This window comes from Triturus cristatus, chromosome 7, assembly GCF_964204655.1.
Source record: "Triturus cristatus chromosome 7, aTriCri1.1, whole genome shotgun sequence".
In the NCBI taxonomy this organism is placed as follows: Eukaryota; Metazoa; Chordata; class Amphibia; order Caudata; family Salamandridae; genus Triturus; species Triturus cristatus.
In genome coordinates this window covers 853329908-853343111 of record NC_140590.1, presented here as the reverse complement: position 1 = coordinate 853343111, position 13204 = coordinate 853329908, and the positions used below count along the sequence as shown (strand labels likewise).

Here is a 13204-nt window from a genome sequence, read left to right as displayed (position 1 = left end):
TTCCCCATCTTATACCAAAATTATCTATCTTACCTTCTCAGAGTTGCTACAACTTGTTGATTTCAAGGTCAAAGCATAGCACAAACCATTTGTATAATGAAGGGGGGGGGGGTCTTTTTGAGGACTTTTCTGATATTTTGGAAGAAAGGATTTCAAATGAGTATGATTTTCTTTTTTTGACTGATTCTTGGAAACCCAGCATCAAGGACTTGTTACTCTCAGGAGTCAAGGAAAATTTCAACATCCTGAAAATGACAGAAATCAAGTCTTGGGTTGACTAAAGTGGAAATATAAGTAACTCTGCAGCCTTACTGTTTTTTCTGCATATTAAACAATGTAATCAAGTTGTGGTGGCTTAAAATGTCTTCATCTAACAGCAGGAGGAGACAGGAATACCTATGCCTAATTTTGGTCAGATTATATATTTGGGCTCACAAAAATGGAATGCTCGTTATTAGTGGACACATTTCCATAATAAATTATTCAGAACAAATAATTCTATAATTTAGCAGGTACTATTGCCATATCAATCCTGTCTAGTCAACACAATTGATTTGACAAAAAGAAAGAGAAGGAATTTTTCCTCTGATGTATTTTACTAATATAGTCAATGTAGCAACAGTTCCAAAAACATATAGGTGCTCCTGGGAAAGCACAGTGCAAGTGAATAAAAAAAAAATAACCAAACAGTGCACTTACATTATAGACAATATATATCAAACACCATAAACATCAGTAAAAAAATTCTTTAGAGTCCAATGCAATGAATGTCCCGAATTTCAGCTTGTCCTACAATTAATGAGAAATGGTTATGGTCGTGGTTCTATGTGTGGTAATAATACTGATGGAGCCTTACTCAGGCCAAAACAAAAACTGTAGGTATGACACATAGAAAGAGACAAAAAGAGCAAACTACAAAAGATGAAAAGGAGAAAGAAGGAGTGAGAGAAATGTAGAGCCGGAGGAATTCAACAAAATAACAGACGCAAAATAGATTACAAAAAAAGAAAACAGATATCCTTATCCGAGTGAGACACATTAAACCAAAGTGACCAAATTAAAAACTGAAAGAATGTGACTGGGATGGAATGAGGTAGGAGGGATAAGAGACTGAGAAAAATGTGGGAAGGAGTAGAAGAAAAAATGAAGAAGAAAGGAAGGTAACGAAACAGGATTTGAGACTAGAATAGAAAAGGTAAGCCAGAATAAAATATAGGAATAAAGGATGGAGAAGGAATGAGAAAAGTGATCCTTTTGAAGAGGGAAAAAGGCTGAATAGACATCATAGCCGGCAATGGAGACAAAAAGTGGCCTTACATTAAAGACTCGGACGTAGTTGTCAATCAGATCCTCCATCACCTTCACCTCGTGCTCTCCCTTGCCATCTGTCTGGAAAAGGCTGGGTGCAAACAGCAGAGAAAGGTTTTTGGTGCACATCTGGTTGAGGTCAGCACATTTCTGCACCCTGAGACATGGGAAGGCAGACAAAGAAATATGGCATGTTATGAGCATATGTACTCCTGTGGCTAAAATACTATTACAGTGGAGGATATATTAAGGACTTCTGATGATTCCAACATAGCCACTTCAACTTAAGCACTGCTAAGCCAAGTAAGGAAAAAATGGGCGAATAAAAAAACATCCTAGACAAGTTCAAGAAGCAGGTCATCCCTCCACTACCTAATGAATCCCTTCTGGGCTCAATTCAGTTGGTAGATACCTCTAATCAGACTCTGGAGGGCAAATAAGTGACTTACAAATCTGGATTTGGTGTATAAAAATAGATTTGCTGTTTTATGTTTGCAAGACGAAAGTGCGATTGATAAACAGAAGGGGCATACTGATGTTCATTAAAAAAAAAAAAAAATCTCTTTTATTTGAAAATTAACATAAAACAACACAAATAAAACAAATACAATGCAGTTAAATCTTTAAGATATTCAAAAGTCGCACCTGGTATAGTTACAATATAGTATAATTCGGCACAAAAGGTCAATATCGTTATTAAATGAATCACGGTCCCATTAGTCTGATGAACCTCACAGTGTCACATTGTCAACATTGAATGGGGAAGGATCATTAAAAGGGGTGCAAGGAAACCTCTGCTCTGGTTCCAGGGGCCCCACTTGCCCGGGCATCCCCTGCTTTCATAAACCACCCTCCCTGCCTGCATACACCAGTCCATGTTGGACTCCCAATCAGTATATCTCGGCTCAATCTGTCTGGCGATGTTACGTTTTGCCACCATACAGCCCAACGAGACCCAACCTTGTTCAGTTCTTGACAAATCGGTAGCTTCCCAGATATTCAGGAGACAGAGCCGGGCGAAGCCTCAATCAATTTATGGCATATCTGGGACATAGCAGACAAAATCCTACTCCAGAATTGCTGAGGAACATTCCCACCACTGGTGCAAAAAGGTACCTATGGAGCCACAACCACGGGGACAGACCGGGTAGTCTAAGAGCCGCATCTTGGCCAGCGCTGAACTAGTGTGATAGGCTCTATAGAGCAGCTTAAGCTGTATGAGCTTAAAACGGGAATGGATAGCCACCTCCCGGGGTGAAGCTAGGGCCTCCCATCAGTCTTCATTGACTATATCTCCTACATCATCCACCCATTTTGCTCATAGTTTATCATGAGTCTCAAGTAATTTATTTAGGATTTTACGGTAGGTCAGCGAGATAGATGGCTTTTTCTGAGAGGTAGACATCCAGGAGCCTATACTCTAGAGGGGAGGAAACGGGTAGGTCAGAACCCTTGCGATCGCTTTATGTAATGCATTTCTGGCCTGTAGATATCTAAAAGTTTCACCTTCGTGTAGTTGGTACTGCGCTTGCAATTCGCCAAACGGAACAACCCTGCCCCTCACCCATACGTCCCCAACCCTGGAGAGACCGATCAGGTCCCATTTGTCACACCCCTGCTGCCTAGATAGCATAACTAGTTGACAGGAGTCTAATAATGAAGTAACCCGTGTGATTTTACCCTTCCAGCCTAGGGCAGCCGTAGCAGCGTGCCAGATTGAAACTTTGGTAGAAGTCGGGGTGTATTTAGGTGTATATCTTGTCCCTCCGTACAGTGACCGCAAGTAGTTGCCAGCAGTCGTGTTGTGCCTGTCCATTCTGTATGCTGGGGCTGTGATAGGACACTGTGCCCAGTGATTAAGGGCCACTAGTTGTGAGGCCCAATAGTATGACCCTAATAGCTGGCAAGGCGATACCTCCGTCGTACCAGCTTTTCGCAAGTTTAGCGAGAGCAATTCGGGGTTGGCCGCTGTTCCAAAGCAGAGTCCGTACCTCGGAGTCAACGGACTGAAAATATTGGGGTGGGACTAGATATGGTGTGTTCTGTAAAGCATAGAGAAAGGGGGGAAGTGCCATCATTTTGTAAAGGGCAGCTCTGCCCAGGAGCGTAAGAGGTCGGCTCGGAGACGGTGTAAAGGAAGTAAGAGGTTTCGCTGATGGAAAACTCCCAGATCTTTTGTAATATATATGCCAAGATATCGAAAAACATCAGTGACAATGTTGGCGTCACAACCCGTGGGAAGGATCGGGGTTTCCTCACTTAGAATGTAAATCATTGATTTATCCCAATTGATAATGTAACCAGAGTATTTTTGGAAGAGGGTGAAGAAGTGTAGCATCCTGTGAATCGAAGAACGTGGTCTGGCCAGATAGAGAAGGATGTCATTGGCATAGGGAGAGATTCTATCCGACCACTCCGGCGACCAGTTAAGTCCCCGAATAAGGGGATCCCCCTGATCCAGAGAGCCAAAGGTTCCAGGGCCAAGGAGAACAACAATGGTGACAAGGGACAGCCCTGTCTTGTGCCCTTTCCCAGCCCAAATATAGCTGACCTACTACCGTTAACTGTAATCCGGGCCAGGGGTTTTGAATAAAGTAGGCGCACCCAGGATAAAAGCTGAGCACCAAATCTGTATCTCTCGAGTGAGACAAACAAAAAGGTCCATTCAATCATACTGAACACCATCTTGGCGTCTAGAGACATAATCACTGAATCCTCCTGGATGGTGAAGGCCCTGCCCAGTACCCCAAAGAGGCGACGAAGATTAAACGCTGTGTTCCTAGCGGACATAAAACTGGACTGGTCCGGATGTATCAGTTTGTGGAGAAGGGGCAAGAGACGGAGAGACAATATTTTGGCTAATATCTTAACTTCAGGATCCGGAAGAAAGATAGATCTATATCAACAGCATTGCTCCAGGGGTTCCCCCTTCTTTGTATGATGACAATATTCGCTAATCTCTGCGTTTCTGGCAAGATCCCTTGTTCAGCACTCGTCATACATTCGAACGAGAAATGAGGTGATCGTCGAGGCAACAGTTTTGTAGAGTTCAATGGGAAGGCCACTCGGGCGCATGGCTTTTCCAGATTGTTGTGCGCTAATCACTTTGGACACCTCATCAGGAGTCAAGGCTGCGTCCAGCTCCGCCATGACCTGGAGATCTAGCACCGGCAGGGGCAGAGTGGAAAGTAAGTAAGCCGCTTCTTCCTGAAAGTTTTGCAGATGAGAGGACATAAACATGTTCGAAATAGGTGGCGAATGTCTCTGCAATCCCACCCCTATCATGATGCCTCATTCTATGCGAATCTATAACTTCAGCCACCCACCAGTTAGCCAGCTCTCGCCTATCGAGCCATGCCAACAACTTACTAGCTTTATCTCCAATATCGTACACGCAATGTTGGGTGGCCCGGTAGTGAGCCTTGGCTGCGTCTGTTGCAATATCACAATATTCTTTTTGTTCAACAGCTAATTTATGTGAGGTGTCTGGCAGTGCAGATGTCACCTTTCATGTTCGAGAAGGGCCACCTCCCACTCTATGTTGTCCAGTTGCTTACGTTTCTCTTTCTTGTGGCCGGCCACCGTCGCCTCCCCGTATCCCCGAATCACTGTCTTATATGCCTCCCATAATGTTACGTCTGACTCGACGGAGCCATCATTTTCCTCAAAATAGTTTTTGGTGGCTTCACACAGTTTATCCCGTATCACTGGAATGTTAATGTACCACGGGTTTAGGGCCATGTCATGCCGAGTGGGGGCGGCGCTCCACCATACCGAGCCACGATGGGGGAGTGGTCGGAGATACCCCGAGGGAGGAAGGAAAGCTCGTCGAACATGGGAAGTTGGGTGGCTTTGCAGAAGAGGTCATCTTTACGGGACATACTCCCGTGAACCCCAGGGTGGAAGGTGTACTGTTGAGTGGTGGGGTGGCGCACCTGCCATGTGTCTATCAGGCCCATGGCCCCCAGAAACTCTGCCAATAACTTCCAGGGAGATTCCTCTCTTCTAGGTGGTAATCGGTCAAGCTCACCACTCAAGGCCGCATTACAGTCTCCCCCGATCAGCATGTCTCCCTCTGGCAGGCCCAGCATGTGTGGACCTAGATCAACCAGTGTAGATGAGTGCAGTTTGGGGGGAATGTATAAGGAGGTCACGTCGAGGGATCTTCCCTCTCATTGTCCAGAAACCGTAACGAAGCGACCATAAGGGTTGCAAGTGATTTTACGAACTTGAAAGAGGAGGGAACTGCGTACCAGAATGCCCACCCCCCTGGACCGCCGGGCATACCCTGCATGCGCTATCAGTTTATAAACCCATCTGTTAAGTTCACAATAGGAGGTACCTTGAATATGTGTTTCCTGAAGTAACACTAAGTCAGGGGCGTGGCGTTTAAGGTATTGCAGGACTATTCCCCTCTTAATACAGTGTCCAAGACCATTCACGTTCCATGAGAGTAATTTGAGGCGACCCAATGATGGAGTTGTAATGTGATCGTCACTCATCAACTAAGATGGCTCGGGGCCCTACTTCCCACAGGGGCAGTGGAACAGTGAAAAAATCTATATGGCCCTTTACTACAACACATAAAGGCAAATATAGCATAATTTCGACCGTGGAAAAGTTGTGAGGGCGACTATCGGTGACCCAAGTGACCTCAAATGTGACATCAGCAATTGGACTGTACCAAAAGAATAAACTGCACAAAAACACAATATAAAACCAAATACACACATACCAAAAATACAACAACACCCATTAACATATCCTGGAGCCCGCTCCCACCCTGCCTCCCTGCAACGTGGCCTTAAAACTGCCCACCCCCCCAATTTTGCAGAGCGCCTGTAAACCCAATTCAATTCTATTCTATAGAGGGAAACGCTACACAGCCAAACTACCCAAAAGGCTACATTGCCATACCCCCAGCGTGAAGTAGAACCCTAGCACCTGAACATAACAATACAATAGCCAGGCATCAAATTCCACCTTTATACTGAATAGGGCACTTCCGCAGCTCAGCCCCCCAACAGTAACTCCAGGCAGCCCACCAGTAACGTCCCCGGCCACCCCATTAGTTCTGGTCACCCTGCAAGATGAGGAGAGTCGCCAGCCCTAGGTCTGTGGCTGATAATAGGAACGGCCCGCCACCAGACCAGTCAATACTCATCGTGAGTACAACTTGGCCAAGGTCCATCTCAGGTCCGGCAGTATGGCAGGCTCTTCTGTGTAGGAGACCACAACCAATGGTCAGTCCTTCTCGTATCCATCGGTGCATTCTGGTTGACTATCTGGATTCCCCCCCGACTCAGAGATGACCACTTGTGAGGATTGGAGGAGCGCCAGCCTTCAAGCCAATCGCAGGTTTCCTCAGGGGTTTGGAAAAACTATGATTTCCCCTCAGCAAGGACCCTCAACTTGGCCGGAAAAAGCATGGCATATATCAGGTCGAGGTCGTGAAGTGCCCCTTTTACTTCAAGGAAGGATCTACGTCTTTGTTTAACCTTATGGGTGAAGTCTAGAAAAAATGTAATAGTCGAATTTAAGTGGTGGGGCAGCACTCGCCGTTTGCAGGATAATGTCTCTATCTCGAAAATTAAAGATCCTCGCTAGTATGAGTCGTGGAGGAGCGCCTGGTTTCGGAAGGCCTCCTGGCACCCGATGAGCCCGTTCCACGGAGAAGTATTTTGAAAGGGACTGAGGTCATAGGTGTTTCTGTATTAATTCTTTGACTAACAGATCCGCGGTTTGCCCTTCTGACTTTTCGGGAACCCCCAAAATTCGGACGTTGTTTCTTCGTGCGCGCCCTTCATAGTCCTCCAATTTAGCCTCAAAGTCCGAGGCCTGAGCCTGTAATCACTAGACCATTAATTTGAGGGATTTTGTCGATGTCTGAAGTGCTTGCACTGAATCTTCGGTTACCTTTACCCTTTTGCCCATTTTGCGAAGATTCGCGCATATGAAGGTGACTTCCGTCGTCACCAGGTCTATCTTTTACTCCAGCACCGAGCGAACACCCTGGATGGCCTCCATCACATCGACGAGAGATGGGCTGTCTATGGCAGCATGTTGCTTCAGCTCGGTCTCGGCTTGTTTTTCCTCCGGGCCGTCAGCTATAGAATGGGCAAATTTGGACAGTTTCATGAGGCAGGATTGCCTAAAGCCCTTACTAGAAGCCATTGTGGCAATTTGGACAGTTTCATGAGGCTGGATTGCCTAAAGCCCTTACTAGAAGCCACTGTGGCAGATCAGGTCCGAAATACGGTCGCTAAATGCAAGGGGGTAGGAAAGGCACCTATAATGGGGAACCGGTATCAACCAGAAGTGGAAAAATCCCCCAAAGGACTACTGCGTTCTCACTGACCCTCAATGGCAAAGTCACTGGTTGTAAGGGTCAAAGTGCCAAGTGCTCAGTCTTCTCCCCTGTCACGTAGGTCATCCGAGTTCCAGGGGCAATAGAGGACACCAAACCAGCTATACAGCTCCTCGTCCTATCCTCAAGGCGGAGCACTATGGTACGTTTGTCCTGCGAGCTACCCCAGCGCAGACCAGAGATGCAGACCTCGGCCCGAGTGGGGGAGGAGTGCCGCGCTGCCACACAATGGCGGACCCCAACACGAAGCAATGCCAACTGCCCCAGGCCAGTACAGGTGATCTGTTGAGTTGTTACCAGTAGGAAGGGAAACCGTGTACGTCGTCCCCAGCCCCCATTGCAGTGTCGGAAGCCGATCTTTGGCGCCCGCCGTTCACCAGCGTCTTCACTCGCACCGGAGGCCACCTAGCACAGCGCAGTGGTCACCGCCCAGCGCCACCGATGGACAACAGTCAGGGACTCACCAGGACCAGGGTATTCCCCCCCCCCCACAGCGAGGCAGCAGTGCCAGGAGCAGAACGCCTCTCCGCACCTGCAGGACCCCACAACAGCAGCGGAGGTCTGGTAGAGCGGCTCCAGAGATTGTCACGGCTGCAGCGTTCCCGCACACCTAGCCCGGCACCTCAGTGCTAATATCTCGGGTCCGGCTAGCGGAACCTTGTCTTCGCTCGATCAGGTGACTTGGCTCAATGGACATCCAGGACGATGGATCCAAGGGGCTAGTCGGATATTTTAACTGAGTTTTGGGGGAATTTAGCTGATGGAAGCTCGGAGCTTTACTCCCCTGCGGCCACCTTGGGTGTCGGCTAGCCATGCCCCGTGCGACCCTAGATTTAGCAAATCTAATGAGGATAATTGAGGGGCTCAGGGATGAAGTCCAAAAATTTAAACTAACTGTAAAATCTCTAGAATAGAACATTGGTGAGATTGAGCCACTAAAGGGGGATCCAAATGAATGGTAAACTGGTTGCAGCTCAGGGGGGTGGTTAAATACGTTAGCCCCTAGCTGCCTTGTTTTAGTGCTAGAGCCTCCACTCGTAGATTCCCAGCCATTTCTTGCTGGTCAGAGACATACAGCCCGACGCCTCCAAATGGACCATGTAGTACATGATCACCCTGTTCGGTAAAATCCACATCCTGTAGCTGCTGGGCTCCAAACAGAACCAATGATTTTGCAGATGTCTGAGAATGGCGGGCGAGGTGCTGGCCAAAGAATGGTGATAGGGTGGGTGGAAGACCCTTGCAGAAACAGGAGTTAAGTTGAGGAATCCTGAGGGGGATAATAATGGGTCTGGTAATTATCAGCACCATTGTTTATCTCAATATTCACAACACTCACACCGCTTGCATCAAAATCAAGGGAGATGACAAGGGGTACTACCCATGTACTTCAGAGGAGGGACAGTTCTTTCTGACCCAAGTCCAAAAGATGGCCCAAAGGTGATGGGAAGACCACAACTTTATAACCAATAAAATTATCTACTGGCTCAGGGTTGTGAAAGGGTGCTACTCAATTATTAGGAGTGAGATCCAATGGGTAAAGCGCATTGAGACCAGAGGCCAATGCTGTGATATAGTGAGAGTTATTTTGAAGAAGCAGGATCTAGTTAGTGGCCTACTGGCTATGGATGCTTGTAGGATTTGTAGTGTCATGACCCAAATCCAGATTAACCATAGGCCCGTTTATGAGACCAAGTACGCCTTTGGATGTGCTGCCCAGGTTCCTGTTGGTTGTAGTGGGCTAGTAGACAATGACTGACTGACCACAACCAACTCCGATTAGGGGAATTCCTGAAGTAGCTACCAGGATGGGTCTGGATCCAGTGAACTAGGGCTCCTGGGAAGTGTGTGATCAAGGGTAACAGCAGCAAAATCAAATGCTTCTGTCCAAAATTGTTTAACTTGCTTGTCAAATGGCGGGGGTAATAGGACCATGATAACATGTGTACAAGATCTCGTACTAGGGATGCAGACACTCCCCTGCGTAGCCAAATAGTGACAGTTGAGCATGCTAATAAAACCATAAAAAATTCTGTCATGGTATGTGGCATGTATAGGTCCCAAGCTGGGGGACTCAGACTGGAGACAGTTTATAGACAATTATGATATATATCCATTTACGGAGATGTGGAGCACTTCCCTTATTACTAGGAATGGGTATATTGCATTTTGCACCCATGAAGTCAAATCATTTAGAGGGAGGCCTTCAGGGGGCTTGGCAACATGGGTCCGGACAGAGCAGCAATGCTCAATTAGGCATTTGCCTGTTAACTCTCGGGATGTGCTGGTTGTAAGGGTGGATGTTCGTTGTGGGAACTCTTTGGTATTGATAAATCTGTACAACAGAGTTGATGGCAGGAGTGAGGGAAATCAGATAATAAAGGCCATAGAGGACTTCCTAACAAGTTACAAGGGCAAAGGGGAATATACTGCTAAAGGTGATTTGAACTTTACAAAGTTTACATGAATTATGTGGACTAAAATGTTTAATATTTGTTCTTAAGGGAATTTGTATCTGTGCTTTTATGATCTGTTTTGGTTGATATAAAGCTATGATGATGAGAAGGCAGACAACAATATGGAATGTTATAAGCTGGTGTGCTCCTGTGGCCAAAATATTGTTACTGAATACAGTGGATGCTATACATCCTGTGACCTGTTCATCGCTAGAAGAGCAAATCCATGAGTAGAACGTTAATTCCTGTGAGAGAAAAAGGGTGTTGCTAATCAACTGGGAGTTGTTGACAGGCTCTAGCATCCTGGGTTGGAAAATGTTTTCTCCTCTTGATTTAAGTGAGGTGTAATGGCACTGAAAAATGCATTCTAGAAGAACTCCATGGAGTGCACGAAGAAGAATTCATAACATCATTTAAAAGGTAAGTAGTAACAGAAACCCTGTCATTGATCGATCACCCCAGTATTAGAAGGCTTAGATAGGTGTATCAGGGCAGATATTGATGGAAGCAGCCATAAAATCTGGATCACGATAAAGCAGTAAACAACCAAAAGATAACGGCAAAGACAAGCAGTCATAATGTAGATTTAGAAGCTCCGTAACTACAGATATGAGACTAATTGCTCCTAAGATGTATTCAATTATCAGCCAACATAGGCAATTTCAGACCTCTCATGGTCAGAAAAATTAATTACACTAGACATGAGAGTTAAAGTCATAAGTAACAGATGTTCCGGATCGAAACATTTACAAGTAGACTCATAACTAGTAAATAGGGTGATATTTATCTTGATACCCTCTCATAATTGGTTCAGGGGAGACGGAAACGTGACATTTACCTACTAGATTGCATCTCCAATTAACTTTCTAGTAGAACTGTAACTAGGAGAGGCCTCAAAGACCCTGGTCGCCAAGGGGCTTGCCCATTCAACAGAGCAGAAATTGATGCTATCTACTCCGTAAGTAAAGGAACCCTGGTAATGTCTTATAAATAAGTATTTGAAAAGTGTTAGGCCTTAGTGTAGGACCAGTGTTTGTTTTTGTTGAAATTCCTGTTGATTTAAGTCTGTCATTATTGAAAAGTAGTTTTTTCAGGGAAGATGACAGAGCCATGCAAACACCAAGGACAGTCATCTTTAAATCTAAAGAGGGAGGGGGCAAGACACTTGGTAGACGGCTGAAACAGAATTGTCAGGGGTAGTGGATATCAAGGAGAAACACATACTAGAATGAGATTGACTTAGGGAAAAGACAGGACCTTTGGAACAAACAGATGTTCAGCACCCTAAGTACTTTGAAGTGTGCATCTCCATGATGTGGGTTTATCCACCCTTGCCCACCAAAAATACAAGAACTAATACCGTGGTTTTCGAAATGCCTGCATTAAGTATAGATATACAAATTCCTCTGATTGTTTCCGTATGCATGTGAAATTTACACAAAGCCAATGATACAGTTATAGAGAATCATGCCCCTTTATTGTATTTCTTTTGTTCCAGTTATTCATTCTGGATGTATGGCCAACACATATTTCGCACCCCCCATAATATTATTATAATATTATCTATAGTTATATGCTCATGGAACAAAATGGCGGTGACGTAGATCTGTATTTTTTCCTCAGACTCTTAATGGCACCAGTTGCAGAAGGAGGGCCACATATGTTTTCTACAGTGAACTATGCAATTTAATTATATTGTTGTAATACCATCACTCTATGTTTACTGATCATGAACTATTCTCTCATATTGATTATTATTTCTTTACCTTGTCACAACTACTGCACGTTTTTTCTAAAAAACACATGCTCAACAGCCAATATTATTACTTGACATGTCACTCAGCAATTCACACAAAAGCATTTGGGACAAAAACCATCTCCAGACTAATGCTTTCACCTGTTGTCTAACCGTTTCAAACGGGCACCTTTTTTTTTGCGTAACCCATTGACACATCACACGTCACTTTGACTAGACTTCCTGAAGATACTGACCGATTACCACAACCACCTGCAACACAATTTTGTTTCACAAATGTGCATCATTTTTGGATGCACTTTACATATAGTTTTACAGAGTACAGTTACGTATCAAACACCGGGTAGCCCTTTCCAACGTGGCCCCACAATATTATTCAACCATGATATACCACATATGCTGTTGCGGTGCAAGGATGTTTAAAAGAGTACACTTACCAAACATCTAGAGGCTTTTGACTGGAAAACCACCTGCTTATTCTGATATGCTCCTTATGGATAACACGATTACCATACATTTTTGACCGGTAAGCACTGCCTATCCTTTCCCAAATTATCACCCACTCCTTTGCTCACTGAGGCACGGACACATTACATGTATTACTCATTACCTTACCTATAATTATTGCAGGTTGTACAGTTGGGTTCTCCCTTCATTCCTTTTCACCAACAACCCAACACTTTATTCTATAATTGTGCTCCATAAAACTCCATGGGCAGCCTGTCCAACATGAATTGCAGAAATAGTTCTCAGCTAACAGCTAAACTATGTAAATACTCACATATAACTTTGGACCCCCTCATTAAACTTATTTTTGGAACTATTTTGTCTGGCTAGACTGCAACCAAAATCAACCAGTTTGAGACTGGACTCAACAACTATCAGCGTACTACTCAGACTAAATGTACTTTACCCTTCATCTACTATCACCTAATAGTCCTATCAAACATTGTGCTTTATATACATATCCACAGAAGCTTACACATTGCAATAAAATTGAATTCTTGTGGATAATCACTGCCACGTGTACACTACTTAAATAGACTGTGTTTGAGGTTTGGGGGTTGAGTGATGATTAGGAATCCTATGTGTTCTATTCAATTTTCTTTTAAGTTAACACAACACTTTTTAATTTTGACAAGTCTTTATATTATTTATTCCAAAATAGTCCATGTTGCTATAAGCAGCAACAAAAAGGCCAACACGTTTCGCCACTATAATGTTGCTTTATCATGGCCAATAAATTGACTAATTCCTTGTCAATGTTTATGGGGTTTCAAACCCCAATGAATGTGAAACAGCAATTAGCATGAAAAA

The 13204-nt window shown here is 44.7% G+C and overlaps 1 protein-coding gene across 5 annotated transcripts in view; it reads right to left on the bottom strand.

Moving 5' to 3' along the window:
• The window catches only part of ARAP3 (ArfGAP with RhoGAP domain, ankyrin repeat and PH domain 3), a 530251-nt gene that overhangs the window by 99183 nt on the left and 417864 nt on the right, over positions 1–13204 (bottom strand). For all 5 annotated transcript variants that reach the window (XM_085617771.1, XM_085617775.1, XM_085617774.1 and 2 more), the window contains exon 23: positions 1318–1465. In XM_085617771.1, the coding sequence (XP_085473897.1) occupies positions 1318–1465 (148 nt within the window). The remainder of the gene's footprint in view (positions 1–1317; positions 1466–13204) is intronic.